This window comes from Daphnia carinata, chromosome 1 (genome assembly GCF_022539665.2).
Source record: "Daphnia carinata strain CSIRO-1 chromosome 1, CSIRO_AGI_Dcar_HiC_V3, whole genome shotgun sequence".
In the NCBI taxonomy this organism is placed as follows: Eukaryota; Metazoa; Arthropoda; class Branchiopoda; order Diplostraca; family Daphniidae; genus Daphnia; species Daphnia carinata.
The window spans coordinates 4,912,661-4,931,599 of NC_081331.1; the positions used below are offsets into that span (position 1 = coordinate 4,912,661).

General features: G+C 41.5%; 2 protein-coding genes across 8 annotated transcripts; both read left to right on the forward strand.

The window, feature by feature from the left end:
- The first annotated feature begins 1,983 nt into the window (after positions 1 to 1,983).
- LOC130692326 (uncharacterized) lies at positions 1,984 to 12,721 on the forward strand. 2 transcript variants are annotated; one of them, XM_057515411.2, is made up of 10 exons: positions 1,984 to 2,171; positions 3,375 to 4,184; positions 4,788 to 5,300; positions 5,442 to 5,834; positions 7,056 to 7,227; positions 10,458 to 10,917; positions 10,988 to 11,201; positions 11,279 to 11,596; positions 11,673 to 11,789; positions 11,860 to 12,721. In XM_057515411.2, the coding sequence occupies exons 2-10, from the start codon at positions 3,402 to 3,404 to the stop codon at positions 12,025 to 12,027; spliced, it is 3,138 nt and encodes a 1,045-aa protein (XP_057371394.1). In that variant the 5' UTR covers positions 1,984 to 2,171; positions 3,375 to 3,401; the 3' UTR covers positions 12,028 to 12,721. The 2 variants fall into 2 exon arrangements, with proteins under 2 accessions (XP_057371394.1, XP_057371395.1); XM_057515412.2 differs by having other exon boundaries at positions 2,000 to 2,171; positions 10,991 to 11,201.
- Positions 12,722 to 13,266: 545 nt separating this feature from the next.
- Positions 13,267 to 18,905, forward strand: LOC130692335 (uncharacterized). 6 transcript variants are annotated; one of them, XM_057515425.2, is made up of 12 exons: positions 13,267 to 13,933; positions 15,264 to 15,555; positions 15,623 to 15,862; positions 15,937 to 16,029; positions 16,165 to 16,311; positions 16,535 to 16,630; positions 16,744 to 16,941; positions 17,055 to 17,308; positions 17,375 to 17,487; positions 17,553 to 17,695; positions 17,760 to 18,010; positions 18,071 to 18,905. In XM_057515425.2, exons 2-12 carry the CDS (start codon positions 15,316 to 15,318, stop codon positions 18,264 to 18,266), a joined length of 1,971 nt encoding a protein of 656 aa, XP_057371408.1. In that variant the 5' UTR covers positions 13,267 to 13,933; positions 15,264 to 15,315; the 3' UTR covers positions 18,267 to 18,905. The 6 variants fall into 6 exon arrangements, with proteins under 6 accessions (XP_057371408.1, XP_057371409.1, XP_057371412.1 ...); XM_057515426.2 differs by lacking the exon at positions 13,267 to 13,933 and adding an exon at positions 14,179 to 14,335; XM_057515429.2 differs by lacking the exon at positions 13,267 to 13,933 and adding an exon at positions 14,555 to 14,578.
- The last annotated feature ends 34 nt before the right edge of the window (positions 18,906 to 18,939 follow it).

Sequence of the window (18,939 nt, forward strand, 5' to 3'; positions counted from 1 at the left end):
TATTATTTTTTTTTTGTTTGACCGGAACTTTTTCGTTTGGCTTTCCCCGTTTTGGGATTTTATTTGATTTCATTTTTATAAAATGAAATGCTGCTGGCTGATGGCAGTCCGCAATCCATTGCTTTCGGGTGGCCCGATCGTGGCCCCCATCGCGCGCGCCAAAGAACTGCCAGATCTTGATATTTAAGTTTTTCTTTTTTTTTTAATGCTCGTTGTTGTTGCGCCCCACAAGTAGTCGGCAAAGTCTTCCTTTTGTTTAGCAAAACGACACAAACGGACAGAGACGAAAACGTTTTTTTGATCATCCGCTGCGGATGAGTAAACAACGTGAGCGACGAAAAAGGAAACAGTCGATCTTTTGTTGGTTCTTTCCTTCTTCGTTCAACAGAGTCTCGTAACTGGCCTGTAATACTAGATTTGGAAGCTTTGGTGAGTTGTCGACAACTCTGTTTTGCTACTTGAGCAGCTAAAAAAAAAAACAACAAAAACATCAGCAACAAGCTGAACTGAACGCAAGTGAAATACGGCATTTTTATTCCGGTGAGATGCGTGCCGTATTTTCATATGATTATCAACAGGTGGAAGAAGACGAGCGTTACGTGTTTAGATTTTTATTTTTTGGTTCGAGTTTTGGTTGGGTTCGAGTGTGACGAAGAGGAGGTTACCCCAAAACATGGAAAGGAATTAAGGAACCGATGACAACTAAGGAAACACGGGCAAAAAGGACCTCGTTGTGGTTGCGTTTGTCCCCTCCTCTTGCACGAAAATAACGTTTTTTCTCAATCACATATTTCTTTTAAAATTATTTTTGTGGGTGGAACGTACTTCCTCAATAGAGGATATCGTCACGTTCGATTCTGAAAATCCATAGAAAAACAAAAATTATGGCCATCAAAAGTTCAGTCAGGCACAAGAAAATTGTGTGTAGCGTTAAAGAAAAATCCAGTCCAGTTCGTTTGATGCAGGAAAAAACGGGCCATTCGAGTTGGCCAGCCGCACTCACGGACAAGCTACCGCAGCCAAAAAAAAAAAAAAAAAATGACATTTTTTGTTCTTTTTAAAACTTGTGGCTTAATAATTCGCGTGCCACCACGACTACCAGTTGATACGCCCAGTCGGTCGCATTGTGGATACTGGGCGTTTTTTTTTTTCTAAATTTCGTGCCCAGTCTGTGGAGCTACTAAACCAAAATCTACGGGAATAGCACAGACAAGTGCCTTAAAAAAAAAAAAAAAATGGTTGTTTGGTTAGTGACTTTCTTCCGGGGTATGCGGGCTGTTATTTTGGAAGGAAAAGCGGACAGCAAAAAACAAAAAATTTGAAGTAAAAGAAAAAATTGTTTTCATTTGTCGAGAGAGAAAAGAGGATGTTCCGCATTGCGACGATTTTCATTGGGGCTTTGTGGTAGCTGAGTAGAACAAAGCTGCAGGTTGGCATCCTGGCAATTGTCTCTTCGTCATCATCGTTGACTTGGTCGCAGCAATTTATTTCATCACAGGGGCGTGCCAGGGCGAAAATGCTTTCAGACCAACAAAAAGAGTCTCCACTCAAAAAGGTAAATATGACGTAGGTAGGTACCAAAGAGAAAACGAAAACAAATTCTTGAGCAATTATTTAATGGGAGGAGGTCACGAAAAGATGACTTGAAAATCGAGATCCATTCCGACTGACTCCCTAAAAAACTAAAAATCAAAACAAATCTTTCAAAATCTTGAAGGTACAAGAAAATGTGGACGAGTAAAAACAAGTGAAGAATGCTGCTCGAAGATATTTGCACCGCTCGAGGTAAATATTTAAGCGAAATACCACCGCACACGCAGGGCTGTGTGCGTTCCATGTACATGTCTTGTTTGTTTTTTTTTAAATTCTTTTTTATTTTGCCTGCATCAAAAGGGAAAGAAAAGTGGACCGCGCTGCTGGGCACGTTCCATACTTGCATGGTTTCTACCTACACGGACGAGGAATTGTATTGAGTTTTGACGGGATGTGACGGCAGCCCATTCTTGCGTGGCGATTGTTGATCGAGATATTGTTCTCGGATGACAAAAGAAGCCGAAATGTTTGTGGAGGTTCTCGTGTTGTTAGACTGTGGACAGACGCAGAGAAAAGAAGAATGATTGGCGTTTTGGCTACACGCCATTGTGCAAAAGGAAAATTGAAAACACATCACGGTACGTAATGATACAATACTCTTCACATCCTCGATTTCATTTCTTTTCTCTCGCTGTCACACTTGTTTTGTTCCCGCTTATTATCATTAGATTCTTCATTGATCTCTACAGCGTTACATGTCTGCATACCTTCTATTTGCCTTCCTTTTCTCTGCTATTTTTCTCGCTTTCAATTGCCATTTCTCAATGACAATGCCTGTTTTCTCCTTCTTTTATTCAATTTAAGCAACAAGAAAATGGGATAGAAACCGTCGTTTTTAGGCGTCAATATGGGCACAAGTTTTGTCTGTTCAATTGGCTACGCTTCGCTGATGGCGGATGTACGGGGAAAAAAAAATACGATGTCGATGACGTATCGCTACATTCATGGGCGGCTATATATGGTACCAAGACGAAAGCGTATCGACAATAATGAATTTAGAAATCAACGCATTTAAAGTCGAATAGATGGAGAAGAAAAATGGAATTTTAAATGGGAAACCCATCGCGTGTGCTACCCCTTCAAAATAATACGAACCATGGAACAGACGTGGTAGAGCCTGACACATTTTTTTGTCTTGTCCGAATGGACAGGAGAGTAGCCGGGGTAGGGAAGCAAAAAGCTGTATAAAGGTAAATTTTTTATCTTTTTTTTTATATACCTGGAAAGAAGGTGGAGGAGGTTCTAGACTATGGAATGGAGTAGGCGGAGCTTGTCTTGTGGCATTTGGGGCTCGTGTGTGTTAAATTTTTTTTTTCTTTTCTCTCTTAACTCTTGCTGCCTTTACCTAACCTACCTTCTCCCTGCGCAGTTCGTTCTTCTTGTATAGTCTTCTTCAAGAGAACAAGAAAGCGGAAGTTTATGCAGGAGGACTCCCCTCCCCTTTAGGGAGAGAAGAAAACGATTCAAAAGTAACAGAGAACTCTGACTAGGCTAGCAGTTGTGTGTTGGTCGCCGTTCAACACTCGTCATCGCATTGTGTGTCGTCCTTCTTGCCCTGGGGTTGTTAATCGTCTCTCTCACCCGCTATAGTTGATCGTAGATGGTCGGTCATGATAAGTGTCCGGTCAAAAACAGGAGTTAAAACAGACGATAACCGCCGACAAAACAAACTCGAAAACCTGATTATTCAGTTTTTCCTTTTCCTGGGTTATTGAACTGTTTAATTTGACGTGACCCTCGAGTGCATTTTTCAACAAGTGAATTCAAACAAATTTCCTTAGTGACCGGTCATCGAAGCCGCCAATAGAATGGCGCCCATTCATCAACGGATGGACAGGTATCATGATCTGCCTCCTCCACCGCCGATCCCACTCAAATTGAAGCCGAAAACTCTCAAGAAATTGTCGCAACAAGCAGCCAGAGGACAGCCGCTCTATTTGATTGTCGGTCCTCATTCAGCGGCCGCTGCAGGTCCACGACCGATGGCCAATGCCATGCATCCGCCACCATTGCCTCAACATCCACCGCATCCTAATCACCCGTCACGCAATTTTGCCGTCGTTCATCCTCGTGTGGAACGTCAGCAGAGAATGGCTGGAATGATGGCCGGACCAGCCAACAGCGTCGGAACGGCCACGTCGGGCAGCGATTCCATGAAAAGTATGAGCTTTTCTTCTGCGCAAGGTTTGATGGACAGTCAAAACCGATTTCGTGGGGACAATTTCAACACGCGTTTGCGCGCTCATCAGCAGTTATTTCCGTGGAATCCGCACAATCAAAAGAACAGCCACAGCAGCAAGAGCTCGTCGAATTGGGTGAGACATTTGACGAGCGACGACGATGTGGAAGAAGAAGAAGAGGAAGAAGAAGAGGAACCAAGAGGAGCAGGAGGCCATCGGCCTATCAATAATAGCAAAGCGGACACGGTCTCGTGTATGGAAGCTGTGACAACAAGGGCCAGCAGCGGCCCTCGACCTGAATACCAACTTGGGCCATCCGACCGCAACGCTCGCCTCGTCGGAGAGATTCAACTGAGTTCACGGGTGGCCTCTATGACCATAGCCGATGTCAGCCCTCGCTTTGCCTTCAAGGTGAGTCCCGTCTTCCATCATCTTATTGAATTTCATTCAAAAATGCGTCCCCTATTGTCCGTTATTCTATTTGACAATATTTTGTGGGAACATTCTGACATGCCATTCAATTGTATTAATACTAGCTAGTTATTGTTATCTCGTTCCATGATTTCTTTAAAAATAAAAAAACAAGGGCCATTATATCTTTGGGTAATATTTAAAAAAAAAAACCCATGTCCTGGCCCGTCAAGGTTTAGTGATGGCAACTCTTTTCCTGCCATTGTCTCTTACGGGATTCTTTGCGTGTTTCATGCATAACTGAGCGGAACACAAATTATGGCACTTAACTACCAATAGCTTCCTTCAAGCTTTGATTCGATTTCATGTTGTTGTGGGTCTCCGTGTATGTAGAGAGAACAAAAGATTGGTATCGGTGTATCTATGGCCCAAATTCGAGAGAGTCCATTTTTGGTGACGGTCATGACTCTTTATTGACTAGACATAAAAAGGCGCCATCCTATAGCTTTTAAAAGAAACATTTTTACACAACAGTCTGTTGATCTTTTCCCATTCCTTGTTCTTTTTTCTATTTTTTCTTTTGCCCCGCTACGTGGAATTCAGAAAATTCTGATGCTGTCCGAGAACAAACAATACCGCGAATCGGCCAATTTCATCAACCGGCTGAGCGGCAACACGTTCGGCGTCATCGTCCACGACCTGCCCGTCGACTTGTTTATCGAATCGATGCCTCAATCGCTGCCCATCATCGAATCTTTGTACGCCAAAGTCTTCCTGTCGGACGGCATGACGAGGAATTCAATCCAATTCCTCCGTCCGGAGAGTGTCGTCATGCAGATGGTCAAATATTTTGCCCATCAGGAAGATCACCCGCCCACGCCGAGCGGGGGGTCGGCTTCCGGTTGGCCGCCGAACGTCTGGCGTTGGGACTATTGTGGACCGTTCATCTCCAGCTGCAAGAAACTGCTGCGCGTCATCGTCCTCACCGAGCCTAAAATTCGCAAAAGTCTATTTCAAAAACGAAGAGCCCTGGGCAAAGCCATCGAAGGTCTGGGTCAACACGGACTGGTTGGCACTTCTGATGAGAATCTGATGAATTTACACGACGCCTTACAGGTAACCTACGAGAATTAAATTTTTAATCGTTTGTTCGTTTTGGAATTCGACCTGAAATTTCAAGACGAGATAAAAATAAGGAACTGTTTTGTTGAAGTAATCTTGATATTTTTGTTCCGTTGATGTGTTGCAATCATGTAGGACGAGTTCAACCGAGTTGTCCAGTCCTACAAGAGCGCACTGGATAAAATGGTGGAACTGGAATTGGCCCAAAAGAAGGGAGCAAACCGGACAGTATCAAACGGTCCGGCTCCTATCGCTGCGTCGCATCAGCGTCTTTTGTCGTTGAAACAATCGGAAATCCAGGAACGACTCATTAAAAACAAGACGCTCTTGAATGTCGTCGAACCGACTCTAACGAACCATTCGCTGGATCTCTTCCTGGGCATTTTGCAGCGTCGCATCGAACTCGACAAGGAAGCACTGTTCCAGTTTAGCCAGTTGAAACGTGACCAGCCAGCCAAACCGGGAGAGGCCGTTCAGAATATCGTTGTCGCGCCCATATTGATGAAATATTCGCACGGATGCCAACAGGTTAGTGTCCATTTCAACAATTCATCGTTTCCGCCAGGAAGTCAGGAGCTCAGTCACGTATTTTTCTAATCAGAAAAATTGTAACAGATGTAGAGCGATCGGTTAACCAGATGAAAGGCAACCTTTGCCGTCACGGAATTCTATATTGCACGCAACTTGTATAAAAATATTCAGTTCAATATCGTGATGCCCCCCATTCTTTTGCAATCGCACAATACGTGCCGTCGTTTTCCTTTTTTTGTTTTTCATTTGCGGCCGTGGTGGTGTGAACAATCAAAAACAATTGCAAACAACGAAGAAATGAATACGATGCGTCGCCTTCGGCCTGAAAGATTTTAGTGAACAATAGAACACGGGCGAGAAAATGATGATGGCGAAGGTGAAACTTTGTTTGGTGCCATATAGACCCAAATGTGACGTGATGATGAGAAGTTTAGATTGTTTCAAGATGGCTGGGAAGAAAAGACAAAAACATTTTGAAAGTCTATCAACGGCCTTCTTCTTCTCTTCCTTGTTTTCTCTTTCCAATTATTTTGATCGATTGTCGTCCGCTCGTCACGCGTTCCATCCCGATGCCTTTTTTTTTTCTCTTTACGTCGTGATCTCCTGCAGCATTCCTTTTTCTTTTCAGGTTTTTTTTTTTAAATGTCCTTTACGAAATAGTCACAGTAATTTCGTGACGGATGTTTTTTTTTTTTTTTTGCTTCTTCTTTTGTTTCACATCAAACCGACCACAAAAAAAAAAAACTTTCGTTTGTTACGTCGCAGTTGTCGTCGTCCAGGTGATTATTGGTTAGGCGAAGGCTAAATTGCATACGATTACAGTTAATTGCCACAACCACGTTCGTTCAAAAATTCGTCTTTTTTCCCTTTCCGTGTTCTTTTGTTTTCAGTGGCTGATTTTTTTTCCATTTTCTTTTGTTGTTTTGTTTTAATTTTCTTTTTCTTTTGCGTTGGGTAATCGCGCGAACCAAAAGAGTGTGAAAACAGCGGAGTACGGCATCGCGTGAGACATCGCCCGCGATGAGATTAAAAGCGAAAAATAAATAAATTTGCAAGAGAGATGAATATATAAGACAGGACCACCGTAAAAACTTCAGAATTCATTATTCCATTAGAAATTCGAATATGACTATGTAACAAACTAAGAGCCCTGATTTATTGAATTGTTTCAGAATTTTTATTAATCAATTTCGTTTTTTTCTCTTTGAAACAATGAAGGTCCTGGAACTGATGAGAGAAGTGAGTTCGGATCAAAACCCACAAGAGGAGGAATTGGAAGATTCCAGCGACGTTTCGGGCTACCATTCCGACTCGGATTCGGCGGTGATGGCGTCGGGTAATTCGCCTTTCTTCTCAAAGAGCGCCCGCTACAATTTCCTCTCCCGATCAGGTAACATACAATTTTTTCTGTTTCTCCTATTCTTCTAGTTTTTTAAGACTATAGACCTCATTACCTTTTTACATGCATATCTATAAGTGTTAGTGCGTCCTGATTCCATTTTAGCTTTTATTTTCTTTCTAGACTATGTTTTAAATTCCAATCTCGCCGCTTTCTCATTTCCCACTTGTTCACACACACGCACCGTGTTAGTACTAAATTTTTTGATGTTGCGCGTTAGCTCTTCTTTCTCCCATTTTCTGGATATAATCAGCTTGACCTTATTTTATTTCGTTCAACTACCAAATAAGGAACGTTCTTTTCTTTTAATGATACAGTCGTTCAAAAGTTGGCGAGAACAAGGTGGGGCTCCTCGGGGATAGAGAAGAAGGGAGAGCGATCGCCCGAACGATAGTAGCCTCCCATTGTTTCCACATGATCCGATCACCGTTATGAACTTAACGGTGTCGCTTTCTGAATCGAGCCATCAGCTCTCATTAATTCCGCTCACATCGCACAAGACTCGCGACGCGATATTAGTTTAAAGCATTAGGACGACAAGAGAAAAGAACTGGAAGATCAGGTTGCTACAATGGCAAGTCGTAGGGTAAAAATGTTGGCAGTCTGACGGGTTAGAGCAGGTTGAAAATATTATGGAGAAATTCAGATAAATTTTGACAACGCGGAAACAAACCATAAACTGACAAGTATTGAACGCAGACAAAAAAGAAACGAGTTATATTTTTTTTTTTGGAAAGCAAACCACGCCTTGTGTGGAAATGGTTTTAAGAATCGAATTGTTTTTTACTCTCAAAAATCAGTCACGCGTTCACGTGAATCCCCTCTATGCCCGCAAACAACTTGTCGACCTCAATGTAGTTGATACACTGGGAGCAAAAAAATTGAAAAGAAAAAGAAATGAAATAATAAGAGAAGAACCGTGTGGGCTTGTCGGCGGGAACCCACACTAGAAACGACGCCCCTCTTCAAATTCGCCGAATAACTTATGAAAATTGAGCATTTCTTTTTTGGAACACTGAAAAACAAGATCGCAATCTCCTCCTCTTCTTCGTCTGTACGCAGATCTTCTCTTCATTAGCGTGATCGACATGGGGCTCTCTGCGTACGCGCTAAGTTGATGGATAGGAGGGAAAAAGAACGACCGGTTTCACGTTAACATTTCCACAAGTCTCTCGGTACTCGATCGCAGTTGAAAGGGGGGAGTTTTGCCACGAGATTATGAGGCTGTTGAAAACAAAAACGAACTGTTACAACAACCATGGAGTCGTGTATCCATTTACGCCTGTACTTGTATTGTAGGCTACATAGTAGCCTATATAGTAAAAGAAAAGGAAAAAAAAGAAGAGGGATATAAAAATAACACTTTGACGGGAGTAGGAGGCACGTAGAGAGCCGCCGGAGTTGCACTGTGGTTCAACTGCCTATAGGGCATGAAACAAAACCATCCGCACAAGAAGGCCCATTTAGATTTTTTTTGCCGAACCTTTTGTAATTGTGTGCGACTTTTTGTGTGTGTGTGTTTGCGTGTATACGCTTAAAACATTCCGACCTACATCTTCCGGAAGCGAATAATAGGTGATACGAGCGACTTGTTTTTGTGTGTGTGTCTCTCGTGTCTTTTTAATGTTCTTTTTTTTTTGTGCTATTATGCCAAAAGAAAACAGAAATCGGTCGTGATTGGGTGTTGTTCTATTTCTCCTTTTTTGTTGGTGAAATTTAAAAAGGCGAAATGGCAAAGATACACAAATAATAATGTGGCCAGAGTTAATTTAGGTCGTATTTTCAAAAGATTGTAAATGGAATGTTCAAGCGACAAAAAAGAAAATAACAAAACAAACGGCAGGGAAAAAAACTGGCAACCATTTTGCGGTCTTCCGCAGACAGGAAGAACACATCACGAAATATGCTATTGAGAATTCACAGTCGATTCGTCGCAATGATTTTCTTTTTCGTTGTTCGCTGTGTAAAGCTATTACGTGGGCGCACGTCCTTCGCATTCATAACGGGACCCGAATTTCATCGACATTCAAAATCGTTTAATCGCCATATTTTATTTCCAAACACTTTTTTTGTTTCGCATATACGCCATATTTTACGTGGTTATTTTCCAAACACAAAAAATGTACCCAACAAAAATGAAATGTGCGCATTAAAGCAGAAACCGAGGGGCGGTTCATTCGGGCTGAATTTGAATCCATTCACGTGAGCCCCGCATGTTCTGTGACATCCACCAGCGCGATAATCAAGTGTTATCTAATACAATGAACAGAGTTAAGATAACTACTAATGACGCACATAACCAAATGAAGCGTATAATGAATTCCGCTAGCGGTCTTCAAATTTTTACATCATCGCGTTGCTGCTACGTGACACGTCTAACGTCACCTGATTTCCTGTTTCAAACTTTTTTTTACGGTTCGATTGCCATCACGCTGACACGCGGGATAGAAAGAGACGTATGTAGACCTGAAGACGTGTACATAAATAGCGCAACACAAATAAAAATTCTTTCAATGAAACGAAGAAACGACTGGAAAGGCTGACCTACTAGAATGTTACTCCCGACTTTTTAGCTCTTTTCTAACTGACCTAGTGACGAGGCTATTTCCCCTCGACCGAACGACGACCCTCCCGGCCATCACCCTTTCTTATTCTGGAATTTTATTTTTCTTTTATATTTCGTTTTTCTCTTGTGAAATCTTAACTTGAGTCCGCTCCATTTTCTTCTGTTTACTTGAATGCCTGTAAGCTTCAGTTTAATACTCTTTGCCATTTTTGTTGCCATCTTATCTCTTTTATCCAAATATCGAACTCGAGCCGTTACGAAATTACTGACACAACAGTTCAGAAAAAGAAAAACTTGTAACTGACTGCAATTATTTGGCGTAACATGGTACATCCGGATCGAAGAGAAACAAAAGGTCGAACCCTTAATGCAGCGGCTACACATGTGTGCATCCAAAAACAGTGGTTCCCATTCTATCATGTTGTTTAGTTACCTTGTTCTCGGATTGCTAATAGCTGTTTACCGTAGTCACTTTTGCATGTTAATGGTAAAGCATGCATAACTTTGGGAAAGAGCATACCTCGTTGCCTGTCTTTGTTGGGGTCCTGAGAAAAAAAAAAGCGGTAGCATAAAATTCTGAAATAAGTGAAGCCCATTTTTTTTTTCCATGTATGATAGATAATTGATGTGATATTTTTTTTTTCATTTCCATCAGTTCGCCTGGGAAGCCGTGCGAGCATCCGGACGTCGTTGCTCGTCAACTCGCTGGGACTGGAAGCGGGCGAGATCAAAGGGCAAACCGGTCAGGGCCAAGGCCAATCGACGAGAAACGGCCGAAGAATGTTGTTGGCTAAGGCCAAAAATGCTTCATTGTCATCGTCGACAGGCTCTAATTCGCCCAGCAGCGAACGTGAGAGTGACTACCGTTCAAGTGGCATCTCATCTGGAACCGGATCGCCCGACTCCCGACAGGCTCTCGCCAATGACTCCGGCCGTCTAGCCAACACTCCTCCGTGTCAGCGATGCCAAGTTCAGAATTTGAATAATACAATTGTCGGCACACATGGCGTTGATCCAGGATTACAAGCCGAATTGGAATCCATTAAAGCTGAAATGAATAAAGCCAATGCCACGATATGCGCATTGCAAGAACGCGAGAAGAAAATGAAAGCCAGGTAATAATGAAACTGAAAATGATTCATGTTCGATCGACAATTTAAACCGTATTGTCGATAATCACGAAAGCAGGATGGCTCTTCAAGCTCAGAAGATGGTGGAACGAGGTGTAGGACCTAGCAAATTCGAATCGATTTCTTCCGAACAGCGATCCGATTTGATTCACAGCTACGGCGGGCTGTACACTCAGTCGCGCGTCGAAACGCTCGATTACTTGGACAAACTGGAAGAGCTTCGTGGTGCTGATGAACTGAAATCTAAGCTACTGTTCTCCGTCATTGTGGTAAAAAGAAAAACAACAGTGTGTTAACTGGCTTTACATTTTAGATTAGCTTTAAATCAAAATTACGTTTTGATTAGTTGGCCTTCCGCTCATTGCAAGCGACGTCTACCCAAATGAAGGATCATATCAAGAGAATCTTACAGATTCCACCGGGCCCGATGCATCAGCCTGTGAATAATAACAACGCAGTATATCTACCACCGCCTCCTCCACCGCCGCCATCAGCATTGGCTGCTCCGTCCAACAGTAAGCGTCAAATCACGCCGCCCGCCAAACCCGCTAAGCCGGCCAAACCTTTGCGTAAGGAACGTAATCCTGGCTACGAGGTGGAACAAGCTGTGGCTTACTATCTAAGAGAATCAGTGGCGACATTCGATTTAACCAAAAACACAGAGGTTTGTACAATGGCTATGAAAGAATTTTAAAAATGGCCTTGCCATACGGTATTAATGATATCAATTGGATTTCCAGGATGTTTGCAATCAAATCTGGGCAACATTGTACGACTACCCTTGCCTTCGCTCTTGCGATCCGCTGGTCAAATACATCAAGGACTCGGTCCGTTTGGCTTGGGCTCTTGTCAATCAGGTAGACATTGAGATCTGCATTAGCCACAAGTGTTTTGTAATAAACAATTTTTGTTTCCTGGAACTGATAGTCACCGCCATATGTGCTCGACTACGAGGCCAGAAGTTTCAATGCCGACTATCACATCCGATTCCATACTTCCGACCCAAATGATAATTCCATCAAGACTTACTTGTGGCCAGCGCTGGTCGAAGGCCATAATGGACCTTGTCTTCAAAAAGCAGTCGTCATCACTTAAGTGATAGCAGGTGACAAGGCGGGCCCGCGCCAGATCGACACAAACATTTTGTAACTTAAAACGTGACGTTCAATCTTCTTTTTATCTACAATTAACTATCTAATAGATGACTGCGTCTTTTTTTTTTCTTTCTAAATATCTATTAACCTTCGTTTGTTTGATAATGTATATCCATTTACTATTGCATCACAGTACATACGCCTTGGTTTTACTACGTATGAACTTGAAATGTCTATTAAAGATATTCAGTTCATCTAAATTACATTACACTTAAATGTTATTAGAACATCAGGCAGTCTGTTTTAGCAGGATTGACCCTAAAACGTTTTAGTTCCCTTTTTTTTCTGAAAACGTCATTACTCCATGATTGTATTTCAGTTCAATTATTCCTTCCTCTTCTATTCATTGCATCCATTGCATTGTTTTATTCTAGTAGCTGGTGCATGTTTAATTTTGGGTGTAAATCCGAAAAATATTAATCACAGCTATAGCTGGGGCCAAAATATAGGCTCCTGCTCGGAAAGGAGATGGTTCTCTCTTTTTTATACATATACAAGCGTATCAAACAAAACACAAAAAATAATTATTATATATAATTAATTTTATATAGCGCATTTGTATCAAACCAGTTTTTCGTCTCAGTTGTATCTTGGCGCTAATGAACGTAATACAATGGCTCCTGTACTTTCTCCAATGACGTCTTGTATTCAATAGCGTGCTGCTATTTCCTTCGTGGCGAGTGAACAATTTTTACCAAATGAACGTTACAAATGTGTTTTTTAGACTAGGGATTAAGGCTGTTACTCTTCCAAAGTGGAAACCCACACATGTTACTCGTTAGATGGCTGATGCATGCTCAAATGAGAAAGAGAATGATGTGTGCTTTAATGTGAAGGTAAAAGCTGCCTACGTCTTCCAGCCATTTCATAGTAGAAAAATTCTCCCTTTATCTTTACCAGTGTACTCAAAATCAACCTTTGTATCCTCAAAATTTAGATTGTGAGTGACACCTTGTTCCTTCCATATGCTCTATGCCTGAGGAGTTGCGATAGGAGCAACAAACAAACGCTCAGAACCACCTTTGACTAAGGACATCTGCACTGAAAACCTTAGTCAATTATATTTGCTTTGCCGATAAGGAGATCGCCAGAGTTCACGATAAGATTGGATTTCGAAACTGGCATGCGCTCTTAAGGCAAATTCATTCGTGGCTTACGGCCAGTGAAAGTCCTTAAACGATCTGAAAAAGTGAAAGCTAAAAGTACGTCTTACTCTGGCAAAAGTTCAAGTAATGACTTAAAACTATAAGCGAAATCTTTGTGACTTTCAGGCATCATAGGGAGTTAATTGTTGGATTTTGTTTTCGAATCGGCTCACTAAAAGCTGGTTGTACTGCGTGTACGGAGCTCAGTTTCAGTGTGACATTGTGTAAAAAATAATTCAGGATTTTACAATTCTTTCTTGCTGTTGCGAACTTTCCCTAGCTACAGTGTACAAAACCCTACCTAGTAAAATAAATATAGCGTGCTCGATCCCAAAAATTACGTCGTGTGTAAAGTAATAGTACGCAACTTCTTCCACGTGATCAATCAAGCGACCAAAAGAAAAGAGACACTGAGTTTTATATTCATTTGAAGCCGGAGAGAAATCGAGACGCTCTGCCTTTAAAATCTTTTTTTTTTCTATTAAGAACTGTATGGTTTTACCAACAGCTGTTGTGTTGTGTATTTAAGAGTAACAAAAGGAAAAAGGAGGTCACTAGTATTGGAGAAAACAGCTACAAGTGAAAACCCTTTTGTTGTTTACTAGTTCCTCTGCAGAAAGAGCCGTGAACAGTATGCCCATATAATTTGGTTACATAACGCTTTTTGGATGGCTAAAACAACCTCGTGCGAATTTGTTGCAGGTAGGCATTTTTCTCATGTGCTTTTCGCGTAAAATTATTATATGTGGTGAACGTTCTTTATTCGACCAAAACTAATTAGATTTGAATTTTGTGAAAGTGGGCGCATAAGAGACACCTGGGGACAGTAACGTTGATTTCCAAACAAACAAAGGAAAGATACGATTCATAATATTTGCCCGTAGCCAGTTCTGTATTACATGTGACTTAAAATCGCAACCTCGATTTACAATCTGCTAGAAATTCTATCTAGTTTGTTTCGAGCAAAAATTCAATAACAAAAAAGCTATATCGATTGTCGATAGTACAAATCGATTCAGAGAAGGAGATCTTTTTGTCCACTGAAAATACTGACAAAAGTTGCCCAATCTCAATCAACTCTGGCGAATTCAGTATTATTTGACGGTAAGATCAAAGCCAAGCTACGTTTTAGATAATAAGCAGGTGTATAGAGAAGCCAAAAAGTTGATGCATAACCCTCTCGCCTCAAAGTTCTTTGTTTACGTGAAGTACTGTGCCCGTTGACAGTTAGTCAATTTGCCTTATCCATTTTATTTAAGATAACGTATATTTGAACCTACTAGATATTTGTCATTTCCCTATTTCATTAGGCTGTTGGACAGATAAAAGGAAGGTGGCATAGAGCAGGTATTTCTTCTCTTGGCAACAGTTCTTATTCTGGGTCAGGGTTGTTAAAATATCCTAGAAGGAAGTTTTCTCCTCTCTCTCTCACACACATGTTTTGGTCACCAAGGAACGAACACACTATTTGAAACCCTTGTGGATTGTTTTAACATGGATTCACACATTTTGCTGCTTCTTGTTACCCAAAGTACTGGTGAAAACTCTTTGCATGTGAATGGTGAAAGTGGCTGTGCATCAAAAGTGTTCATTGAGTGATCAATCTCTACTTTTGCAAAACATTTCGATTATTTAGTATTTATGATCTATGTGTTTGCTAACTTAAACATTTTAGTACAAGGGAACCATGAATTTCAAACCAAATTGGGATAGTGGTGATACTATTTTTAGCCTATGTTTCAAGTAATGGAAAGTTTTGTCCCAGCTGGAGCGGAGCACTTGTTATTATTACTCATAATGCTTGATTAGTTACTGTGTAGTCCTGATGGTAGTTGTTACAAAAAAAGTAAAAAATTATCTTGGAGATTATGAATGTATTTGAGGTTAAGCTATGGAAATAGTAGTTATATGTGCCTCTCCAGCAGTTAGCACTGATTATTAGTTGTAACTTTGAATCCCTTTAAGGTTGACTAAAACCGTCCTCGTCTTAACTTTATATTTCGAAACTAATCACTGATTCGTTGTTAACCAGGGCGAAAAAGGCCGTTACACTCGCCATTCAACTCATCCCCATTACCACTACCATGGTAGGAAGTGTTTCTCGGCTTACGACGGCCGTTCATTCTTTGGGAATAAGAGCCATCACAAGTGGAAGTAACATTGGAAGAGGTACTGTTGGCAATTTTGGCGTTGGATCCGTCAGCGTGGGAGTTAAATTGCTCGGACAACTAATGGGTTGGGGGGAGAATTCATCGGATTTGCAGTCCTACTGCAAGGCGAACTGTTCTCATGGAGAGTGTTATAATGGAACTTGTTTTTGTGAGGTGGGTTTAATATCTCACCATGTTTAACCTTTGTCTTTTAACAGTTTATTTTTCCTTTATAAACCAGATTCAGTTTGAAGGTGTCGAGTGTGCTGAACCGAATGTCAGCTATCATGTTGGTTTCGCTAGTGTTTTTCTTCTAGTGGCCGCAACGTCTTTGATCCAGTTATTTATTTGCATCCATGCCGAATACGCTCGGCTAAAGACACCATCCATCCTCAGAGCATGCCGGATCACGAATCAAAAGTTTCTATACATACTGGTCTTCTTAGCTGCTCTCTTACGTGGACTCTATTTTGCATATCCTGTAAATTATTTGAATTGCGTTATACTGCTTGTCTTCCATTTTGTCAGATTTTAATCAACTTTTGAACAAAATAGGCGACAACAGATGAATGGTCATCAAGTCTCCTGAGTGCTTACTATCCGGTTTTGTTGACTGGAGCCTCCTTAATTGTCTGTTTCTGGGCAGAGGTAATTGATAAAGCATTTACATTTAGCACGAATACGGACTAAACTCAAGAAATTTTTCACAGTAAATTTTTCCGATTTCTTGCAGTATTCCTGTTATAAACTATATCGGACGCTTTCTGTTTCTTTTTTCATCAGGTATTCCACTTGCGTGACGTTCAAGAGAGGCCACCCTTCCTGTCCAAGTCCTTTTTGGGCTTTCTGGCCTTCAACATCATCACGTACAGTCTATTAATTGCGGAATTGGTCATCACCAACACGCAAATCCATTCGGAAGAAGACAAGGTATGGAAGTTGCAGTCTGACCTTAGTCTAAACCCAGTGTCTGATTTGGTCCATTAGGAAGACCTTAAATCCTTTTTAGGTGTGAGCCAAAACTTGTGTGGTTTTTCGGGACCTGATGTCAGGCTACAGGCCTTTTGTTTTATTTTGATCATTTCAAATGAAATTTATTCATTTTTTTTGTCGTTTGCAAATGGTTGTAAACTTCATTTTATTTTCGTTGCAGAGATTCTTTACCAATGTATTTAACGGATGTTATGCGGTTCTGATGTTCATCGTGGTCATTTTCTTTTTGATCTATGGCGTCGAAGTCTACTTCAAGGTATTCATTTCTTTTTCGGGTCGTCTCTCCAATAGCATTACCGGGATTCGCCGTTTTCGTGAAGCTTAGCTGTTTTTGTGTTCTGGAATCGTCTCTATTTTCTCCTCCAATAGGTTCGTGGTGGCTTTTTGCATGAAGGAGAATCCAGCATTCCGTTGGGGATTATGTCGTTCAAAACCATTACGTCGTCGTCTTCACCCGCCTGTCTGTCCTCATTTGTTATCGCTTCTTCCCCGGATCATGCTGACCACGTTACTGATAAAGATGTCGAAGAGGAGAAAGAAGTCACTGTGCATCTCATGAAAGAGGAGGCATGCATATTATCGTTCTTTGCCTTGTGTCCTCAATATCTCAGTTGCTTTTGGCCATTGCTTTAAAACAAGATGCGGAAGGTGGTGACTTATGATTCTTTGATCACCTTCAGGTTATCCATGGACGGACTCCTGTTCCATTCCGGCAGTCCATTGATACAGCCCAACTTCACCAGTCACGACTTGGTCTCGTCTCGCAAGCCATGATGTTATTGATCACGGTATGTTTCCTGCTTTCTGAAATCCTCGGCGAATTCTGGAAAAAGAAGGTGCCGCTGGAAAGCCGTAATGTTTTCGACGTCGTTTTCCGCCTGGTTGAACTCGGAGTAGCTTTGTGGTTTCCTTGCGTTCTCTGGAATTGCATGAGGTGAAAAATGAACTAAATTTCCTTTCGAGTTCCGTGACGATTTTTTTTTTCTTCAATTTTCTTTAGGCCGGATCAGTTATGGATTCTGAATCCCAAGAAAATCTTAAAGAAATTTGATATTGCTACTTCATTAGAGCTAACAACACGTAATGCGGAAGACGCTCCTTCCAAAACTCAAGGTAAATAAAATTACTAAAAAAAGGAGATGTAGCGTGAAAACATGCATTCGTGTCCTTCTGAATAGACGCAAACGGAGATAGGAAAGCAGAATGCTGGATTTGCTACGATACTGATACAACAGATGCTGGTTCAATGATCTTCCCCTGCTCTTGCAAAGGAGACGTTGGTGCTGTCCACCACGAATGTCTAAAGCGCTGGCTGATTGAGGTAAAAGAGCACATAAATAAGACGTCGGCAAGAATTTTTTATTTGATTTCTATGTCTTGCACAGAGCGCCAACAATCCATCGGCTTTGATTTGCAAAGTTTGCCGGACGCCGTATCAAGTGGAGGCAAAGAGTCATGCTTGGAGCCAGATCAACATGGCAATCACTCCTTGGCATTGGGCTCAGACTGCCGGTCTTGTACTACTCATGAGTGGCTCCATCGGAGGAGCTTGTGCTATTATTAAGTTATATGAAGACTCTGGTATTCGGCTCCTTGCCGTTAGCGTCGCTCTCCTCATTGTGTATATCTGCTGCAGGTAAGATGTCCGTAGTCTGTTGATCGAAGTCATTGGCGTAATATTTTCCTATTTGTTTAGATTTCTGGGGTTGAATACCATAATGGCGTACCAGCGCGCAAAGGTATCTGCTTTCAAAATTGTGAGTACACGGACCGGGCCACCGGCCAGCGAAATGGATGAATTAGCGACGGTTCAGGATCTCTCGGTCGACGGAAGGACTCAAGGTGATGTATTCGTCACAAGTCGCACAGCGCTGCCAACTATGGAAATGTGAGCATTTAGAAACGATCTCGAGAGTCGTTCCTCGTCCCAGTGAAAAAATTATGGCGGGTGGGAGTCTTTACACGTACCTAGTCGCTGCGATATGTTTGGCATATACGTTACGTTCCGTCTCTCGCTAACCGCCCGTAAATCAGTGCGATATCCTTTTGGAAGTAAGAGATTGCTTTACCTTTTTCTCTGCCTCTTTTTATTTGCGTTTATATTCGGATATGTAATTCTGTACCCTATAGTATTCGAAACGATTTTTCTTTTGTCAATAGTCTGTTATTATATATTACTATGTACATAAATATTAAGAAATGTCCATAGTCTGATCGGTCGGAGAACGGTATAGAAATGGACGGATGATGTATCACAAGTGACGTTTAAGATGCGTCTTGCTGTTGACGGGATATTCACTGCAAGAATCCAGTGCCGGTAGTATTAATTACTGTTACTGATTGACAACGGAGAAGTTCAATCAATTTTACTTTTATGTCTGTATTCGCAAATACGTTGTATTATCCGTAATATTCTTTCCGTTACATTTACAGTATATATCACGATTTTCTTGGAATAATAGGGCGTAATGGGCGCGAACAGTTGTCGTGGGCTGTAGACGTTAATCAATACAGAGAACTGTAGCCAAACATACCTGTGCCAGATTCTTCACATCTTATCGTAAA

Coding starts and splice junctions, on each gene's coding strand:
- LOC130692335 (XM_059497227.1), top strand. CDS start 14,790: ATGGTGAAAGTGGCTGTGCATCAAAA. Junction 14,816..15,263: donor AAAGTGGCTGTGCATCAAAA/GTGTTCATTGAG, acceptor GTTGTTAACCAG/GGCGAAAAAGGCCGTTACAC. Junction 16,030..16,164: donor TTGTCTGTTTCTGGGCAGAG/GTAATTGATAAA, acceptor TTTTTTCATCAG/GTATTCCACTTGCGTGACGT.
- LOC130692326 (XM_057515411.2), top strand. CDS start 3,402: ATGGCGCCCATTCATCAACGGATGGACAGGTATCATGATCTGCCTCCT. Junction 4,185..4,787: donor GCCCTCGCTTTGCCTTCAAG/GTGAGTCCCGTC, acceptor CGTGGAATTCAG/AAAATTCTGATGCTGTCCGA. Junction 5,301..5,441: donor ATTTACACGACGCCTTACAG/GTAACCTACGAG, acceptor GCAATCATGTAG/GACGAGTTCAACCGAGTTGT.